The 20,336-nt window shown below is 49.8% G+C and overlaps 1 protein-coding gene across 1 annotated transcript in view; it reads right to left on the bottom strand.

Annotated features, from left to right (window-relative positions):
- Positions 1–2,652: 2,652 nt before the first annotated feature.
- The window catches only part of cstf3 (cleavage stimulation factor, 3' pre-RNA, subunit 3), a 30,151-nt gene continuing 12,467 nt past the window's right edge, over positions 2,653–20,336 (bottom strand). The window contains exons 11-20 of the mRNA XM_038995846.1: positions 18,218–18,327; positions 17,959–18,075; positions 17,411–17,629; positions 17,037–17,139; positions 14,735–14,804; positions 13,763–13,958; positions 13,399–13,552; positions 9,030–9,124; positions 3,337–3,397; positions 2,653–3,230 (exon numbers count right to left, since the gene is read on the bottom strand). Coding sequence (XP_038851774.1) covers positions 3,031–3,230; positions 3,337–3,397; positions 9,030–9,124; positions 13,399–13,552; positions 13,763–13,958; positions 14,735–14,804; positions 17,037–17,139; positions 17,411–17,629; positions 17,959–18,075; positions 18,218–18,327 — 1,325 coding nt within the window. The 3' untranslated portion in view covers positions 2,653–3,030. The remainder of the gene's footprint in view (positions 3,231–3,336; positions 3,398–9,029; positions 9,125–13,398; positions 13,553–13,762; positions 13,959–14,734; positions 14,805–17,036; positions 17,140–17,410; positions 17,630–17,958; positions 18,076–18,217; positions 18,328–20,336) is intronic.

A 20,336-nucleotide genomic window follows, 5' to 3' on the forward strand; every position in this document is an offset into this window, starting at 1 on the left:
CTGATTGACTTGGGGCTAGGTGTCTGGTAAAGGGCTGATGGACTTGGGGCTAGGTGTCTGGTAAAGGGTTGATGGACTTGGGGCTACGTGTCTGGTAAAGGGCCGATTGACTTGGGGCTAGGTGTCTGGTAAAGGGTTGATTGACTTGGGGCTAGGTGTCTGGTAAAGGGCCGATTGACTTGGGGCTAGGTGTCTGGTAAAGGGCTGATTGACTTGGGGCTAGGTGTCTGGTAAAGGGTCGATGGACTTGGGGCTAGGTGTCTGGTAAAGGGTTGATTGACTTGGGGCTAGGTGTCTGGTAAAGGGTCGATGGACTTGGGGCTAGGTGTCTGGTAAAGGGTTGATTGACTTGGGGCTAGGTGTCTGGTAAAGGGTCGATGGACTTGGGGCTAGGTGTCTGGTAAAGGGCTGATTGACTTGGGGCTAGGTGTCTGGTAAAGGGTCGATGGACTTGGGGCTAGGTGTCTGGTAAAGGGTTGATTGACTTGGGGCTAGGTGTCTGGTAAAGGGTCGATGGACTTGGGGCTAGGTGTCTGGTAAAGGGCTGATTGACTTGGGGCTAGGTGTCTGGTAAAGGGTCGATGGACTTGGGGCTAGGTGTCTGGTAAAGGGCTGATTGACTTGGGGCAAGGTGTCTGGTAAAGGGTCGATGGACTTTGGGCTAGGTGTCTGGTAAAGGGTTGATTGACTTGGGGCTAGGTGTCTGGTAAAGGGTCGATGGACTTGGGGCTAGGTGTCTGGTAAAGGGCTGATTGACTTGGGGCTAGGTGTCTGGTAAAGGGTCGATGGACTTGGGGCTAGGTGTCTGGTAAAGGGCTGATTGACTTGGGGCTAGGTGTCTGGTAAAGGGCTGATTGACTTGGGGCTAGGTGTTTGGTAAAGGGCTGATTGACTTGGGGCTAGGTGTCTGGTAAAGGGCTGATTGACTTGGGGCTAGGTGTCTGGTAAAGGGTTGATTGACTTGGGGCTAGGTGTTTGGTAAAGGGCTGATTGACTTGGGGCTAGGTGTCTGGTAAAGGGCTGATTGACTTGGGGCTAGGTGTCTGGTAAAGGGTTGATTGACTTGGGGCTAGGTGTCTGGTAAAGGGCTGATTGACTTGGGGCTAGGTGTCTGGTAAAGGGTTGATTGACTTGGGGCTAGGTGTTTGGTAAAGGGCTGATTGACTTGGGGCTAGGTGTCTGGTAAAGGGCCAGATGATATGACATTATGGTGTGGAGGGCACATCGTTAGTGTTGTGATCTGTTATGGATATCTCTCCTTCAGAGGACTTTGTCACTGTGAATAGGTTTAATAGAGCCCAGGGTAAATGAGCTGCCAAACAACTCATTCTCAGTTGATTATCAGCCATAGTGGAAGCTATTGTGTTGTCATGACGTTGCCCTCTTTTGGTACAGCGAGCACATCCCCCTCTCTCTGTCTCCTACACTCAGGCTGCTGCGACCTCAGGTCGTAAATTCCTGGAGGAGATTATCTCCTGGTGGCCACAGTATAGAGAGAGAGAGTGGGTTTTCATAGAGAGAACAAAGGAATTTCTTCCACCTCACAGAACTTGAGGTCCGAACAACATTTAGGTTCTGGAGAAGGTATAAAAGATCGGCGAAGAATCCAGCTACGAACTAGTCCGTTTGGTACAATTTTGTGAAACTCATGAGACACAATACGGCAACATTACCATAACGCTGTTTATACAATAGCCTCAGATATGAGGCTTACATCTAATTGTTGTATAAGATGAATGAGTGAGGATGATACTGTTTGTGAAATTGTGTAATGTGATTTGGACTGTTTAATGACGGAAACTCCAATTCCCTTTGGAGTTTAACTAAATCAGAGGACCGCCCATGAGCACAGTTACGGTCGGGCGTCCTGGGACAGGCCCTTTTCTGCTCTTCCGAATAAAACCCCCATCCGGGTTTTCTATCACCAGACCAACTTACCTCTATCACCAGACCAGACCATAAACCTGAGTATAAGCTAAGGTTTGAGTAGATGGCTGAATCTTTTAACCATACCACGTGGTTAAACTCTTAGACTATCGATACCGACAGAATAAGAACAAGTCTTTGATATTAATTACTAGTCTGCAGATAGGAATGCGATATCATTGAACGCGAAGACCGACAACCGCCGTAACATCTATGCTATAACGACATGAATGAATGTCACTCTGAACTATCCATTCTAACCACGACAGAGAGAGGGTGGACAAACTTTTCAACAGAGATCACGACGACACACTGAGCGTAAATATATATATTGATTGCAATTATTTGCACCCGTACGTAGATCAGTCATAGTTACTTAGTTAATAACAGGCTGGTGGAGGTGACCAGAGGCAGACCTATCTCAGCACTAACAGGAGTTCTTGTGATGGTCTGGTACTGAGCAGGTCCCATCATCAAGGCAGGGAATATGATTAGATAGATGGAGACTGGTTGTATCAGGCTCCACTGCTGATGCACTGATACACACAGCTGGAAGTCTCTGGTCTAGACAGCACCATGCTGAACCCTAGTGGTGACTATTAAATGTGCACAGCCAAAGTTATATGCTGTAGACTTTTACCCCTCAAACACGATTGACCTTGAAATAATATTAAAATAATCTAAGAGAACAGAAGTGATCATTTCAGTAACACACAAGACAGGAGCCAGTTTTGTTTGGGTTCTTTTCTCCCCTTTTTATTGGAAGGAAATGTGTTCTCTCAATTTGACTAGAAAAACAGGTCGATTCCATTTGTCCATCACCAGAGATTCACAAGGCCAAACAGCTGAGTGTCAAATTAAGGGTTGAATTAAAAACTTTGTACAGTATTAGTCACCCAGCTTTAAAAAATAAAACTGTTAAAAAAACACCAAGAACAAAAAAACAAACACAGGTGTGTGTAGAGGAACCAACAACGGTTGGATATAAAGGATCTTCCAGACAAACTTCAGACCAGTCTGTTTGCCCTAAAAGGTTTGACGTAATGGGTTACATTCCTGTACAGAGTCCATCCCAAGTGTGCGTGTGTCTGAGTGAGTGTGTGTTCACCGAATCCTCTTCTGCTGGCGAGCGCGGTAGATGTCGTGAACGGGTGGGGCCACAGCGCCCTTGTCCTCCTCTTCATCAGAGTCTGCGTTGGGTCTCTTCAGTGACTTGGTCATGGCATGGTTCTCCATGGAGCCGTTCCCTTCTCCGCCGGCATCAGGCTGCCTGCCCGTTATCAACTCTACTGCTGCATCTACAGCTGAGAGGGAGGGAGGGAGAGAGATATCAACATTATGTGTGCTATTCAGGCAAAGGAAAATCTAAAGGAAAGCTTGGTGAAATCTGACAGTTTCAAAGCTACTTACTCTCTGGTAGTGTACATCTCCTGAAGCTCTCCATCAGTTCATCCACCTGCACAAAGGGCCCCTGTAGAAACACCACAACATCAGGACAACAATCACATGAAGTCATCAACTGTTGGCACTGTGATGTCACCAACAGTGAGTGGTGGGGTGTTGGTACTGTGATGTCACCAACAGTGAGTGGTGGGGTGTTGGTACTGTGATGTCACTGTGATGCCACCAACAGTGAGTGGTGGGGTGTTGGTACTGTGATGTCACCAACAGTGAGTGGTGGGGTGTTGGTACTGTGATGTCACTGTGATGCCACCAACAGTGAGTGGTGGGGTGTTGGTACTGTGATGTCACCAACAGTGAGTGGTGGGGTGTTGGTACTGTGATGTCACTGTGATGCCACCAACAGTGAGTGGTGGGGTGTTGGTACTGTGATGTCACCAACAGTGAGTGGTGAGGTGTTGGCACTGTGATGCCACCAACAGTGAGTGGTGGGGTGTTGGTACTGTGATGTCACCAACAGTGAGTGGTGGGGTGTTGGTACTGTGATGTCACCAACAGTGAGTGGTGGGGTGTTGGTACTGTGATATGCAAGTGGTGGGGTGTTGGTACTGTGATGTCACCAACAGTGAGTGGTGGGGTGTTGGTACTGTGATGTCACCAACAGTGAGTGGTGGGGTGTTGGTACTGTGATGTCACCAACAGTGAGTGGTGGGGTGTTGGTACTGTGATGTCACCAACAGTGAGTGGTGGGGTGTTGGTACTGTGATGTCACCAACAGTGAGTGGTGGGGTGTTGGTACTGTGATGTCACCAACAGTGAGTGGTGGGGTGTTGGTACTGTGATGTCACCAACAGTGAGTGGTGGGGTGTTGGTACTGTGATGTCACCAACAGTGAGTGGTGGGGTGTTGGCACTGTGATGTCACCAACAGTGAGTGGTGGGGTGTTGGCACTGTGATGTCACCAACAGTGAGTGGTGGGGTGTTGGCACTGTGATGTCACCAACAGTGAGTGGTGGGGTGTTGGCACTGTGATGTCACCAACAGTGAGTGGTGGGGTGTTGGCACTGTGATGTCACCAACAGTGAGCGGTGGGGTGTTGGCACTGTGATGCCACCAACAGTGAGCGGTGGGGTGTTGGTACTGTGATGTCACCAACAGTGAGTGGTGGGGTGTTGGTACTGTGATGTCACTGTGATGCCACCAACAGTGAGTGGTGGGGTGTTGGTACTGTGATGTCACCAACAGTGAGTGGTGGGGTGTTGGTACTGTGATGTCACCAACAGTGAGTGGTGGGGTGTTGGCACTGTGATGCCACCAACAGTGAGTGGTGGGGTGTTGGTACTGTGATGTCACCAACAGTGAGTGGTGGGGTGTTGGTACTGTGATGTCACCAACAGTGAGTGGTGGGGTGTTGGTACTGTGATGTCACCAACAGTGAGAGGTGGGGTGTTGGTACTGTGATGTCACCAACAGTGAGCGGTGGGGTGTTGGTACTGTGATGTCACCAACAGTGAGTGGTGGGGTGTTGGTACTGTGATGTCACCAACAGTGAGTGGTGGGGTGTTGGTACTGTGATGTCACCAACAGTGAGCGGTGGGGTGTTGGTACTGTGATGTCACCAACAGTGAGCGGTGGGGTGTTGGTACTGTGATGTCACCAACAGTGAGTGGTGGGGTGTTGGTACTGTGATGTCACCAACAGTGAGTGGTGGGGTGTTGGTACTGTGATGTCACCAACAGTGAGCGGTGGGGTGTTGGCACTGTGATGTCACCAACAGTGAGCGGTGGGGTGTTGGCACTGTGATGTCACCAACAGTGAGTGGTGGGGTGTTGGTACTGTGATGTCACTGTGATGCCACCAACAGTGAGTGGTGGGGTGTTGGCACTGTGATGTCACCAACAGTGAGCGGTGGGGTGTTGGCACTGTGATGTCACCAACAGTGAGCGGTGGGGTGTTGGTACTGTGATGTCACTGTGATGCCACCAACAGTGAGTGGTGGGGTGTTGGTACTGTGATGTCACTGTGATGCCACCAACAGTGAGTGGTGGGGTGTTGGCACTGTGATGTCACCAACAGTGAGCGGTGGGGTGTTGGCACTGTGATGTCACCAACAGTGAGCGGTGGGGTGTTGGTACTGTGATGTCACCAACAGTGAGTGGTGGGGTGTTGGTACTGTGATGTCACCAACAGTGAGCGGTGGGGTGTTGGTACTGTGATGTCACCAACAGTGAGCAGTAAAGTGTTGGCACTGTGATGCCAGCAACAGTGAGCAGTGGGGTGTTGGTACTGTGATGTCACCAACAGTGAGCGGTGGGGTGTTGGCACTGTGATGTCACCAACAGTGAGTGGTGGGGTGTTGGTACTGTGATGTCACTGTGATGCCACCAACAGTGAGCGGTGGGGTGTTGGTACTGTGATGCCACCAACAGTGAGTGGTGGGGTGGTGGTACTGTGATGTCACCAACAGTGAGTGGTGGGGTGGTGGTACTGTGATGTCACCAACAGTGAGTGGTGGGGTGGTGGTACTGTGATGTCACCAACAGTGAGTGGTGGGGTGGTGGTACTGTGATGTCACCAACAGTGAGTGGTGGGCTGTTGGTACTGTGATGTCACCAACAGTGAGTGGTGGGGTGTTGGTACTGTGATGTCACCAACAGTGAGTGGTGGGGTGTTGGTACTGTGATGTCACCAACAGTGAGCAGTGGGGTGTTGGTACTGTGATGTCACCAACAGTGAGTGGTGGGGTGTTGGTACTGTGATGTCACCAACAGTGAGCAGTGGGGTGTTGGTACTGTGATGTCACCAACAGTGAGCAGTGGGGTGTTGGTACTGTGATGTCACCAACAGTGAGTGGTGGGGTGTTGGTACTGTGATGTCACCAACAGTGAGTGGTGGGGTGTTGGTACTGTGATGTCACCAACAGTGAGTGGTGGGGTGTTGGTACTGTGATGTCACTGTGATGCCACCAACAGTGAGCGGTGGGGTGTTGGTACTGTGATGCCACCAACAGTGAGCAGTGGGGTGTTGGTACTGTGATGTCACCAACAGTGAGCGGTGGGGTGTTGGTACTGTGATGTCACCAACAGTGAGAGGTGGGGTGTTGGTACTGTGATGTCACCAACAGTGAGCGGTGGGGTGTTGGTACTGTGATGTCACCAACAGTGAGTGGTGGGCTGTTGGTACTGTGATGTCACCAACAGTGAGTGGTGGGGTGTTGGTACTGTGATGTCACCAACAGTGAGTGGTGGGGTGTTGGTACTGTGATGTCACCAACAGTGAGTGGTGGGGTGTTGGTACTGTGATGTCACCAACAGTGAGTGGTGGGGTGTTGGTACTGTGATGTCACCAACAGTGAGTGGTGGGGTGTTGGTACTGTGATGTCACCAACAGTGAGTGGTTGGGTGTTGGTACTGTGATGTCACCAACAGTGAGTGGTGGGGTGTTGGTACTGTGATGTCACCAACAGTGAGTGGTGGGGTGTTGGTACTGTGATGTCACCAACAGTGAGTGGTGGGGTGGTGGTACTGTGATGTCACCAACAGTGAGTGGTGGGGTGTTGGTACTGTGATGTCACCAACAGTGAGAGGTGGGGTGTTGGTACTGTGATGTCACCAACAGTGAGAGGAGGGGTGTTGGTACTGTGATGTCACCAACAGTGAGTGGTGGGGTGTTGGTACTGTGATGTCACTGTGATGCCACCAACAGTGAGTGGTGGGGTGTTGGTACTGTGATGTCACTGTGATGTCACCAACAGTGAGTGGTGGGGTGTTGGTACTGTGATGTCACCAACAGTGAGAGGAGGGGTGTTGGTACTGTGATGTCACCAACAGTGAGTGGTGGGGTGTTGGTACTGTGATGTCACCAACAGTGAGTGGTGGGGTGTTGGTACTGTGATGTCACCAACAGTGAGTGGTGGGGTGTTGGTACTGTGATGTCACCAACAGTGAGAGGTGGGGTGTTGGTACTGTGATGTCACCAACAGTGAGTGGTGGGGTGTTGGTACTGTGATGTCACCAACAGTGAGAGGTGGGGTGTTGGTACTGTGATGTCACCAACAGTGAGAGGTGGGGTGTTGGTACTGTGATGTCACCAACAGTGAGTGGTGGGGTGTTGGTACTGTGATGTCACCAACAGTGAGTGGTGGGGTGTTGGTACTGTGATGTCACCAACAGTGAGTGGTGGGGTGTTGGTACTGTGATGTCACCAACAGTGAGTGGTGGGGTGTTGGTACTGTGATGTCACCAACAGTGAGTGGTGGGGTGTTGGTACTGTGATGTCACCAACAGTGAGTGGTGGGGTGTTGGTACTGTGATGTCACTGTGATGCCACCAACAGTGAGCGGTGGGGTGTTGGTACTGTGATGTCACCAACAGTGAGTGGTGGGGTGTTGGTACTGTGATGTCACCAACAGTGAGTGGTGGGGTGTTGGTACTGTGATGTGCAAGTGGTGGGGTGTTGGTACTGTGATGTCACCAACAGTGAGTGGTGGGGTGTTGGTACTGTGATGTCACCAACAGTGAGTGGTGGGGTGTTGGTACTGTGATGTCACCAACAGTGAGTGGTGGGGTGTTGGTACTGTGATGTCACCAACAGTGAGTGGTGGGGTGTTGGTACTGTGATGTCACCAACAGTGAGTGGTGGGGTGTTGGTACTGTGATGTCACCAACAGTGAGTGGTGGGGTGTTGGTACTGTGATGTCACCAACAGTGAGAGGTGGGGTGTTGGTACTGTGATGTCACCAACAGTGAGCGGTGGGGTGTTGGTACTGTGATGTCACCAACAGTGAGCGGTGGGGTGTTGGTACTGTGATGTCACTGTGATGTCACCAACAGTGAGCGGTGGGGTGTTGGTACTGTGATGTCACTGATGCCACCAACAGTGAGTGGTGGGGTGTTGGCACTGTGATGCCACCAACAGTGAGTGGTGGGGTGTTGGTACTGTGATGTCACCAACAGTGAGCGGTGGGGTGTTGGTACTGTGATGCCACCAACAGTGAGCGGTGGGGTGTTGGTACTGTGATGTCACCAACAGTGAGCGGTGGGCTGTTAGCACTGTAATGTCACCAACAGTGAGTGGTGGGGTGTTGGTACTGTGATGTCACCAACAGTGAGTGGTGGGGTGTTGGTACTGTGATGTCACCAACAGTGAGTGGTGGGGTGTTGGTACTGTGATGTCACCAACAGTGAGTGGTGGGGTGTTGGTACTGTGATGTCACCAACAGTGAGTGGTGGGGTGTTGGTACTGTGATGCCACCAACAGTGAGTGGTGGGGTGTTGGTACTGTGATGTCACCAACAGTGAGTGGTGGGGTGTTGGTACTGTGATGTCACCAACAGTGAGTGGTGGGGTGTTGGTACTGTGATGTCACCAACAGTGAGTGGTGGGGTGTTGGTACTGTGATGTCACCAACAGTGAGTGGTGGGGTGTTGGTACTGTGATGTCACCAACAGTGAGTGGTGGGGTGTTGGTACTGTGATGTCACCAACAGTGAGTGGTGGGGTGTTGGTACTGTGATGTCACCAACAGTGAGTGGTGGGGTGTTGGTACTGTGATGTCACCAACAGTGAGTGGTGGGGTGTTGGTACTGTGATGTCACCAACAGTGAGTGGTGGGGTGTTGGTACTGTGATGTCACCAACAGTGAGCGGTGGGGTGTTGGTACTGTGATGTCACCAACAGTGAGTGGTGCGGTGTTGGTACTGACCACGAAGCAGGTGGGTGGAGGCAGTAGCTTCATCAGGATGACTGCGGCCGGGGGGACCGGGAACACCCCCCCTGGAACAGGGTGCAGTCCTGGAGCTGTGGGGCGAGACCAGAGCATGTGAGAGGAGCTGGAGTGGAGTGTGCCCAATTTGACTGGAGTGTGGAGCGAGATTCCCAAAGGCTGGAGCGTCGTAGGTAAGGTACCTACTAGCCAGGTGTCTTTGGTGGTAGGGGTAGAGGAGGGGGTAAGGTACCTACTAGCCAGGTGTCATTGGTGGTAGGGGTAGAGGAGGGATAAGGTACCTACTTGCCAGGTGTGGTAGCTGGTAGGGGTAGAGGAGGGATAAGGTACCTACTTGCCAGGTGTGGTAGCTGGTAGGGGTAGAGGAAGGTACTTACTAGCCAGGTGTCATTGGTGGTAGGGGTAGAGGAGGGATAAGGTACCTACTAGCCAGGTGTCTTTGGTGGTAGGGGTAGAGGAGGGATAAGGTACCTACTTGCCAGGTGTGGTAGCTGGTAGGGGTAGAGGAAGGTACTTACTAGCCAGGTGTCATTGGTGGTAGGGGTAGAGGAGGGATAAGGTACCTACTAGCCAGGTGTCTTTGGTGGTAGGGGTAGAGGAGGGATAAGGTACCTACTAGCCAGGTGTCTTTGGTGGTAGGGGTAGAGGAGGGATAAGGTACCTACTAGCCAGGTGTGGTAGCTGGTAGGGGTAGAGGAGGGATAAGGTACCTACTAGCCAGGTGTGGTAGCTGGTAGGGGTAGAGGAGGGGTAAGGTACCTACTAGCCAGGTGTCATTGGTGGTAGGGGTAGAGGAGGGATAAGGTACCTACTAGCCAGGTGTGGTAGCTGGTAGGGGTAGAGGAGGGATAAGGTACCTACTAGCCAGGTGTCATTGGTGGTAGGGGTAGAGGAGGGATAAGGTACCTACTAGCCAGGTGTCATTGGTGGTAGGGGTAGAGGAGGGGGTAAGGTACCTACTAGCCAGGTGTCATTGGTGGTAGGGGTAGAGGAGGGATAAGGTACCTACTAGCCAGGTGTCTTTGGTGGTAGGGGTAGAGGAGGGATAAGGTACCTACTTGCCAGGTGTGGTAGCTGGTAGGGGTAGAGGAAGGTACTTACTAGCCAGGTGTCATTGGTGGTAGGGGTAGAGGAGGGATAAGGTACCTACTAGCCAGGTGTCTTTGGTGGTAGGGGTAGAGGAGGGATAAGGTACCTACTAGCCAGGTGTCTTTGGTGGTAGGGGTAGAGGAGGGATAAGGTACCTACTAGCCAGGTGTGGTAGCTGGTAGGGGTAGAGGAGGGATAAGGTACCTACTAGCCAGGTGTGGTAGCTGGTAGGGGTAGAGGAGGGGTAAGGTACCTACTAGCCAGGTGTCATTGGTGGTAGGGGTAGAGGAGGGATAAGGTACCTACTAGCCAGGTGTGGTAGCTGGTAGGGGTAGAGGAGGGATAAGGTACCTACTAGCCAGGTGTCATTGGTGGTAGGGGTAGAGGAGGGATAAGGTACCTACTAGCCAGGTGTCATTGGTGGTAGGGGTAGAGGAGGGGTAAGGTACCTACTAGCCAGGTGTCGTTGGTGGTAGGGGTAGAGGAGGGGGTAAGGTACCTACTATCCAGGTGTCATTGGTGGTAGGGGTAGAGGAGGGGGTAAGGTACCTACTAGCCAGGTGTCATTGGTGGTAGGGGTAGAGGAGGGGGTAAGGTACCTACTAGACAGGTGTGGTAGCTGGTAGGGGTAGAGGAGGGGGTAAGGTACCTACTAGCCAGGTGTGGTAGCTGGTAGGGGTAGAGGAGGGGTAAGGTACCTACTAGCCAGGTGTGGTAGCTGGTAGGGGTAGAGGAGGGGGTAAGGTACTTACTAGCCAGGTGTCATTGGTGGTAGGGGTAGAGGAGGGATAAGGTACCTACTAGCCAGGTGTGGTAGCTGGTAGGGGTAGAGGGGTAAGGTACCTACTAGCCAGGTGTCGTTGGTGGTAGGGGTAGAGGAGGGGGTAAGGTACCTACTAGCCAGGTGTCGTGGTTGGTAGGGGTAGAGGAGGAGGTAAGGTACCTACTAGCCAGGTGTCGTTGGTGGTAGGGGTAGAGGAGGGGGTAAGGTACCTACTATCCAGGTGTGGTAGCTGGTAGGGGTAGAGGAGGGGTAAGGTACCTACTAGCCAGGTGTCGTTGGTGGTAGGGGTAGAGGAGGGGTAAGGTACCTACTAGCCAGGTGTCGTTGGTGGTAGGGGTAGAGGAGGGGGTAAGGTACTTACTAGCCAGGTGTCTTTGGTGGTAGGGGTAGAGGAGGGATAAGGTACCTACTAGCCAGGTGTCGTGGGTGGTAGGGGTAGAGGAGGGGGTAAGGTACCTACTAGCCAGGTGTGGTAGCTGGTAGGGGTAGAGGAGGGGGTAAGGTACCTACTAGCCAGGTGTGGTAGCTGGTAGGGGTAGAGGAGGGGTTAAGGTACCTACTAGCCAGGTGTCGTGGTTGGTAGGGGTAGAGGAGGGGGTAAGGTACGTACAGGCCAGGTGTGGTAGCTGGTAGGGGTAGAGGAGGGGGTAAGGTACCTACTAGCCAGGTGTCGTGGTTGGTAGGGGTAGAGGAGGGATAAGGTACCTACTAGCCAGGTGTCGTTGGTGGTAGGGGTAGAGGAGGGGACAAGGTACCTACTAGCCAGGTTTGGTAGCTGGTAGGGGTAGAGGTGGGGGTAAGGTACCTACTAGACAGGTGTGGTAGCTGGTAGGGATAGAGGAGGGGGTAAGGTACCTACTAGCCAGGTGTCGTTGGTGGTAGGGGTAGAGGGGACAAGGTACCTACTAGCCAGGTTTGGTAGCTGGTAGGGGTAGAGGTGGGGGTAAGGTACCTACTAGACAGGTGTGGTAGCTGGTAGGGGTAGAGGAGGGGGTAAGGTACCTACTAGCCAGGTTTGGTAGCTGGTAGGGGTAGAGGAGGGGGTAAGGTACCTACTAGCCAGGTGTGGTAGCTGGTAGGGGAGGAGGAGGGGGTAAGGTACCTACTAGCCAGGTGTGGTAGCTGGTAGGGGTAAAGGAGGGGACAAGGTACCTACTAGCCAGGTTTGGTAGCTGGTAGGGGTAGAGGTGGGGGTAAGGTACCTACTAGCCAGGTGTGGTAGCTGGTAGGGGTAGAGGAGGGGGTAAGGTACCTACTAGCCAGGTGTCGTTGGTGGTAGGGGTAGAGGAGGGGGTAAGGTACCTACTAGCCAGGTGTCGTTGGTGGTAGGGGTAGAGGAGGGATAAGGTACCTACTAGCCAGGTGTGGTAGCTGGTAGGGGTAGAGGAGGGGGTAAGGTACCTACTAGCCAGGTGTGGTAGCTGGTAGGGGTAGAGGAGGGGGTAAGGTACCTACTAGCCAGGTGTGGTAGCTGGTAGGGGTAAAGGAGGGGACAAGGTACCTACTAGCCAGGTTTGGTAGCTGGTAGGGGTAGAGGAGGGATAAGGTACCTACTAGCCAGGTGTGGTAGCTGGTAGGGGTAGAGGAAGGTACTTACTAGCCAGGTGTCATTGGTGGTAGGGGTAGAGGAGGGATAAGGTACCTACTAGCCAGGTGTCTTTGGTGGTAGGGGTAGAGGAGGGATAAGGTACCTACTAGCCAGGTGTCTTTGGTGGTAGGGGTAGAGGAGGGATAAGGTACCTACTAGCCAGATGTGGTAGCTGGTAGGGGTAGAGGAGGATAAGGTACCTACTAGCCAGTGTGTGGTAGTGGTAGGGGTAGAGGAGGGTAAGGTACCTACTAGCCAGGTGTCATTGGGTAGGGGTAGAGGAGGGATAAGGTACCTACTAGCCAGGTGTGGTAGCTGGTAGGGGTAGAGGAGGGGATAAGGTACCTACTAGCCAGGTGTCATTGGTGGTAGGGGTAGAGGAGGGATAAGGTACCTACTAGCCAGGTGTATTGGTGGTAGGGGTAGAGGAGGGTAAGGTACCTACTAGCCAGGTATCGTGGTGGTAGGGGTAGAGGAGGGGGTAAGGTACCTACTATCCAGGTGTCATTGGTGGTAGGGGTAGAGGAGGGTGTAAGGTACCTACTAGCAGGTGTGGTAGTGGTAGGGGTAGAGGGGGGTAAGGTACCTACTAGCCAGGTGTGGTAGCTGGTAGGGTAGAGGAGGGGGTAAGGTACTTACTAGCCAGGTGCATTGGTGGTAGGGGTAGAGTCGTGGGTAAGGTACCGTACTAGAAGGTATGGTAGCTGGTAGGGTAGGAGGAGGGGGTAAGGTACCTACTAGCCATGTGTGGTAGCTGGTAGGGGTAGAGGAGGGGGTAAGGTACCTACTAGCCAGGTGTCGTGGTTGGTAGGGGTAGAGGAGGGGGTAAGGTACGTACAGGACAGGTATGGTAGCTGGTAGGGGTAGAAGAGGGGTAAGGTACGTACGGGCCATGTGTCGTGGTTGGTAGGGGATCATCTGGCTGGTGTCAGGTTTGGGGTACTCTGGTTTGCGGTCGGCCTCGTCCTTTTGCGTGGGAGCTGATGGAGTCACCACCGTCTCTGTCTGGAGCAACGCCGCCAGTTTGGCACGGGACACGTCCTGCACACACACAGGTTTAAAATCATAGAATTCTAAACAGATATCCTTTACCCCACATGATTGAAGAGTTGAACAAGAGAGAAACACACAAATGGTCCACTTGTTTCATAGCCATAGATCTGTTTCTATTGAAGAGTCGTGAAGAGGCCATAGCAGTCAGAATCATCTTCCTGTGTAAATGTAGCTGTAGAAATTACCAGTTGTACAGACCTTGTATCCGAGAGCTTTGAGCTCGCTGGCAGAGCAGGGGTACAGGTCCATGAACTTGTATCTGTCCACCAGCAGGGCTGTCTCCTTGCCTTCGTACTCGTCCTTGAAGGCTGTGAAACGCCTGCGCTCCACCTTCAGGATACTGGCCAGGTCCCCGATGTTACTCTCAAAGGCCAAGAAACGTGCCCAGATCTCACTGAGGGAGAGGTGTTGACAAACACACAGGCCCGTTAATAACACAATAACAGACAGATCTAATGTGGATGTTCTATAATAAAACAATAACAGACAGATCTAATGTGGATGTTCTATAATAAAACAATAACAGACAGATCTAATGTGGATGTTCTATAATAAAACATTAACAGACAGATCTAATGTGGATGTTCTATAATAACACAATAACAGACAGATCTAATGTGGCTGTTCTATAATAAAACAACAGACAGATCTAATGTGGCTGTTCTATAATAACAGACAGATCTAATGTGGATGTTCTATAATAACACAATAACAGACAGATCTAATGTGGCTGTTCTATAATAAAACAACAGACAGATCTAATGTGGCTGTTCTATAATAACAGACAGATCTAATGTGGATGTTCTATAATAACAGACAGATCTAATGTGGATGTTCTATAATAACACAATAACAGACAGATCTAATGTGGATGTTCTATAATAACACAATAACAGACAGATCTAATGTGGATGTTCTATAATAACACAATAACAGACAGATCTAATGTGGATGTTCTATAATAACACAATAACAGACAGATCTAATGTGGATGTTCTATAATAACAGACAGATCTAATGTGGATGTTCTATAATAACACAATAACAGACAGATCTAATGTGGATGTTCTATAATAACACAATAACAGACAGATCTAATGTGGATGTTCTATAATAAAACAATAACAGACAGATCTAATGTGGGTGTTGTAGGAACATAATTCCTCATACCCAGACTTCTCTGGCGACAGGCTTCCCGAGGTGAGAACACGCTCAAACAGAACTCTGGTGTTGTTGTCCTCTGGAGGGCGGTAGAGAAAGAGGTGAGGCCTTCAAACTCATGAATCTACCATTATGTTGCAGATAATGCCTCAGCATCTGTCTCCTAACTTACAGCATAACACTCTATCTACACTGACCAAAAATATAAAATGAACATGTAAAGTGTTGGTCCCATGTTTCATCCCAGAAATATTCCATACACACAAAAATATTATTTATCTCAAATTTTGTGCAAATTTGTTTACATCTGTTAGTGAGCATTTCTCCTTTGCCAAGAAAATCCATCCACCTGACAGGTGTGGCATATCAAGAAGCTGATTAATAAAGGACCAGACCCTTTTTTTCTATTTTTGCCTAAAATGACATACCCAAATCTATCTGCCTGTAGCTCAGGACCAGAATCAAGGATATGAATATTCCTGATACCATTTGAAAGGAAACACTGAAGTTTGTGGAAATGGGAAATTAATGTAGGAGAATAACACACATTAGATCTGGTAAAAGATAATACAAAAAAAAAAACATGCTGTTAGAAGGCCAAAATATGAGAAAGTGAATAAGAGAAAGGCCAAAATATGAGAAAGTGAATAAGAGAAAGGCCAAAATATGACTTAGAAATCTAAGCACAATATAGAATTTGGCACCTAGAGGCAGCAGTGTATGTGCAACGTTTAAGACTGATCCAATGAACCATTGCATTTCTGTTCAAAATGTTGCATCAAGACTGCCCAAATGTGCCTAATTGGTTTATTAATACATTTTCAAGTTCATAAATGTGCACTCTCCTCAAACATAGCAGGGTATTCTTCACTGTAATAGCTACTGAAAATTGGACAGCGCAGTTAGAGTAAAAATAATTTAAGCTTTCTGCCAATATCAGATATGTCTATGTTCTGGGAAATTTTCTTGTTACTTACAACCTCATGCTAATCACATTAGCCTACGTTAGCTCAACCGTCCCGCGGGGGGGGGACCGACTCTGTAGGAGGTTTTAAATAGCATGATCATTACACAGGTGCACCTTGTGCTGGGGACAATAACAGGCCACTGTAAAATCTACAGTTTTGTCACACAACAATGCCACAGGTGTCTGAAGTCGAGGGGGCATTAAATTAGCATGCTGACTACAGGAATGTCCATCAGAGCTGTTGCCAGAGAATTTAATGTTAAGTCACCTCCAATATCTTTTTAGAGAATTTGGCAGTATGTCCAATAGGCCTCACAACCACAGACCACGTGTATGGCATGGTGTGGGCGAGCGGTTTGCTGATGTCAACGTTGTGAACAGAGCGCCCCATGGTGGTGGTGGGGTTATAGTATGGGCAGTCGTAAGCTACAGACAACGAACACAACTGCATTTTATCGAAGGCAATATGAACGCACAGATATACCGTGATGAAAACCTGGGGCCCATTGTCGTGCCATTCATCCACCGCCATCACCTCATATTTCAGCATGATAATGCACGGCCCCATGACGCAAGGATCTGTACACAATTCCTGGAAGCTGAAAATGTCCCAGTTCTTCCATGGCCTGCATATTCACCAGACATGTCACCCATTGAGCATGTTTGGGATGCTCTGGATCGACGTGTACGACAGCGTGTTCCTGTTCCCATCAATATCCAGCAACTTCGCTCAGCCATTGAAGAGGAGTGGGACAACAGTTCACCGGCCACAATCAACAGCCTGATCAACCCTATGTGAAGGAGACTTGTTGCGCTGCATGAGGCAAATGGTGGTCACACCAGATACTGACTGGTTTTCTGATCCACGCCCCACCTTTTGTTTTTAAGGGATCTGTGACAAACAGATGCATATCTATATTCCCAGTCATGTAAAATCTATAGATTAGGGCCTAATTTATTTATTTCAATTGACTGATTTCCTAAAATTAACTGTAACTCAGTAAAATCTTGGATGTTGGGTTTATATTTTTGTTCAGTATATACACGTCAATGAAATAAAGAAACACACAGCAGCGTCTATAGACCGTCTCTGCCTGGGTTTTATCTAGTTTGACTATATGAGTAATTGATAGAGGATGTCACTGGTCCATGTCATAGAGAGAATAGGATCAGCATGTTGAACAAATACACTGATATTGGATCCCCTGTAGCCTTCAACACCATCGCTTAACAACGATACAATCTCAATGACTGTTGCCATGGCAGCTACCCGTGGTTGTGTTATTGTTACACAAGAGGGTGTATGACAAGTCTCAATAAATGAATCCGTCACTTGTCACTTACCATTAAGGTGTGAGAGGTAATCGATGTATGCAAGTATATACTCTGGAATGTCTCCATATTTCTTCAAGCCCAGTTCAAATATCTTGAAGGCCACTGATTTGTCCTGTGAGGGAAGGTAACGGAAGACCAGTCAAACATTGAGACAGAATGTTTCCCCTTATATTCTCTTTGCACTGTTGGCACGGGTGTCAGGCTAAGGCCACAGAGACACAGGAACACAGATGAAATCATATATGCATTAATTAATTGTCAGTTTTTGTCCATCAAACGCTATTTTCAAGTCAACTGTTTTCAGTTCCCCATCATCCGTCAACCGATGACTCCGTCCCATTTCAGACAAAATGTGTTTGTGGCCGTAGACTATGTATACCCACCTTACTGCAGTAGTACTCCATCAGTGCTGCAGTCACGTAGACGTGGTGACGCGTGCGCATGTCCTCCCGGGCCTTCTTAAAGATGATGCGGCCTGACTTGATGCCCTCGGCCCGCCTGCCAAACTTCATGTACTGGATGTAGACCAGCGTGGGGTCGATGTCCTCGATGGCCAGCAGACGGTTGTAGATGCTGTGGACCTTTTCATGCTTCAATCGACTCTGAAAAGAGGAGAGATGTGGGTTAGCTCATTCATCAATTAAATGCCTGTCAAACATTTCCTGGACCTCTATTCAACATTCATTTATACTGGTTCACGCTCCACAACTTAACTCAACACTAGGATTGCTCCGGAATAATCCAATTAATTAGTCTTAATAGGAACGAGATGAGACAAATTAATACGTCTGCAGTGAAAGATGCACTAATCATTTATGGATGACAGTCAATTCTACATTTCCTTGGCAACCCTTGACATCTTCATATTATGACCTGATGTTTTGTTTCGGCAAGTGTTCCGTGACAGATGATTGGTGTTCGTGCAGCTCACCTCCTCGTAGTCAGCGAATGAAAAGTACAGCAGCATGTTCTTCTTCAGTAGAGTACCGATGGCGCGCTCGTAGATGTTAGCTGCTTCGTCACTGAACACCTTAGAGTTGTTCATGTCCTGAGGAGTGGAAGAAAGGGTTCAAGTCTGGCATTTAAAAACCATATAACAGTAAGGTCTAAAATATATAACATATCTTTTAAAACGTGGAGGAAACCCAGTTCCAATGAGGACACATTGTGCCATCAGTGGCCTCTCTTACCCCCTTCTCTGCCAGTAGTTTACTGGACTGGTCCAGATACTGGGCAGCCTCATACCACACGTCAGGGTGATGACCCAGCACCAACAGACACTGCTCATAGGCAAACATCACTGCAACACGGAGCACAATTACAACATTAGGGCTGCAATGCTAGCAAAACCTCTAGGCAACACTGGATTTCTATCAACTTTACTGTGCCTATAAAGTCTGATGGTATAATATATCAAGTTCACACACACACCACCACTATAGGAATCAATGTCCCCCCCCACCACACACACCACCACTAGCTATATGAATCACTGTTCCCCACCACCACGAGCTATATGAATCACTGTTCCCCCCACCACCACTAGCTATATGAATCACTGTTCCCCCCCACCACCACTAGCTATATGAATCACTGTCCCCCCCCCCACCACTACTAGCTATATGAATCACTGTTCCCCCCCCACCACCACTAGCTATATGAATCACTGCCCCCCCCCCCCCTAGCTATATGAATCACTGTTCCCCCCACCACCACTAGCTATATGAATCACTGCTCCCTCACCACCAGCTATATGAATCACTGTTCCCCACCACCACCACCACTAGCTATATGAATCACTGTTCCCCCCACCACCACGAGCTATATGAATCACTGTTCCCCCCACCACCACTAGCTATATGAATCACTGTTCCCCCCACCACCACTAGCTATATGAATCACTGTCCCCCCCCCCCCACCACTACTAGCTATATGAATCACTGTTCCCCCCCACCACCACTAGCTATATGAATCACTGCTACCTCACCACCAGCTATATGAATCACTGTTCCCCACCACCACCACCACTAGCTATATGAATCACTGTTCCCCCCACCACCACTAGCTATATGAATCACTGTTCCCCCCCACCAGCTATATGAATCACTGTCCCCTCCCCCCCCCCAGCTATATGAATCACTGTTCCCCCCACCACCACTAGCTTTATGAATCACTGTTCCCCCCCACCCCCACCACCACTAGCTATATGAATCACTGTCCCCCCCCCCCACCACTATATATATATGAATCACTGTTCCCCCCCCCCACCACTAGCTATATGAATCACTGTTCCCCCCCACCACCACTAGCTATATGAATCACTGTTCCCCCCCACCACCACTAGCTATATGAATCACTGTTCCCCCCCACCACCACTAGCTATATGAATCACTGTTCCCCCCCACCACCACTAGCTATATGAATCACTGTTCCCCACCACCACCACTAGCTATATGAATCACTGTCCCCCCCACCACCACCACTAGCTATATGAATCACTATTCCCCCCACCACCACCACTAGCTATATGAATCACTGTTCCCCCCACCACCACCACTAGCTATATGAATCACTGTTCCCCCCACCACCACCACTAGCTATATGAATCACTGTTCCCCCCACCACCACCACTAGCTATATGAATCACTGTTCCCCCCCACCACCACTAGCTATATGAATCACTGCCCCCCCACCACCACTAGCTATATGAATCACTGTTCCCCCCCCCCACCACTATATATATGAATCACTGTTCCCCCCCACCACCACTAGCTATAGGAATCACTGTTCCCCCCCACCACCACTAGCTATATGAATCACTGTTCCCCCCCCACCACCACTAGCTATATGAATCACTGTTCCCCCCCCACCACCACTAGCTATATGAATCACTGTTCCCCCCCACCACCACTAGCTATTGAATCACTGTTCCCCCCACCACCACCAGCTATATGAATCACTGTTCCCCCCACCACCACTAGCTATATGAATCACTGTTCCCCCCCACCCCCACCACCACTAGCTATATGAATCACTGTCCCCCCCACCACCACCACTAGCTATATGAATTACTGTTCCCCCCACCACCACCACTAGCTATATGAATCACTGTTCCCCCCACCACCACTAGCTATATGAATCACTGTTCCCCCCCACCACCACTAGCTATATGAATCACTGTTCCCCCCCCCACCACTAGCTATATGAATCACTGCCCCCCCACCACCACTAGCTATATGAATCACTGTTTCCCCCCCCACCACTATATATATATATGAATCACTGCCCCCCCACCACCACTAGCTATAG

Source organism: Salvelinus namaycush, chromosome 1, assembly GCF_016432855.1.
Source record: "Salvelinus namaycush isolate Seneca chromosome 1, SaNama_1.0, whole genome shotgun sequence".
Lineage (NCBI taxonomy): Eukaryota > Metazoa > Chordata > Actinopteri > Salmoniformes > Salmonidae > Salvelinus > Salvelinus namaycush.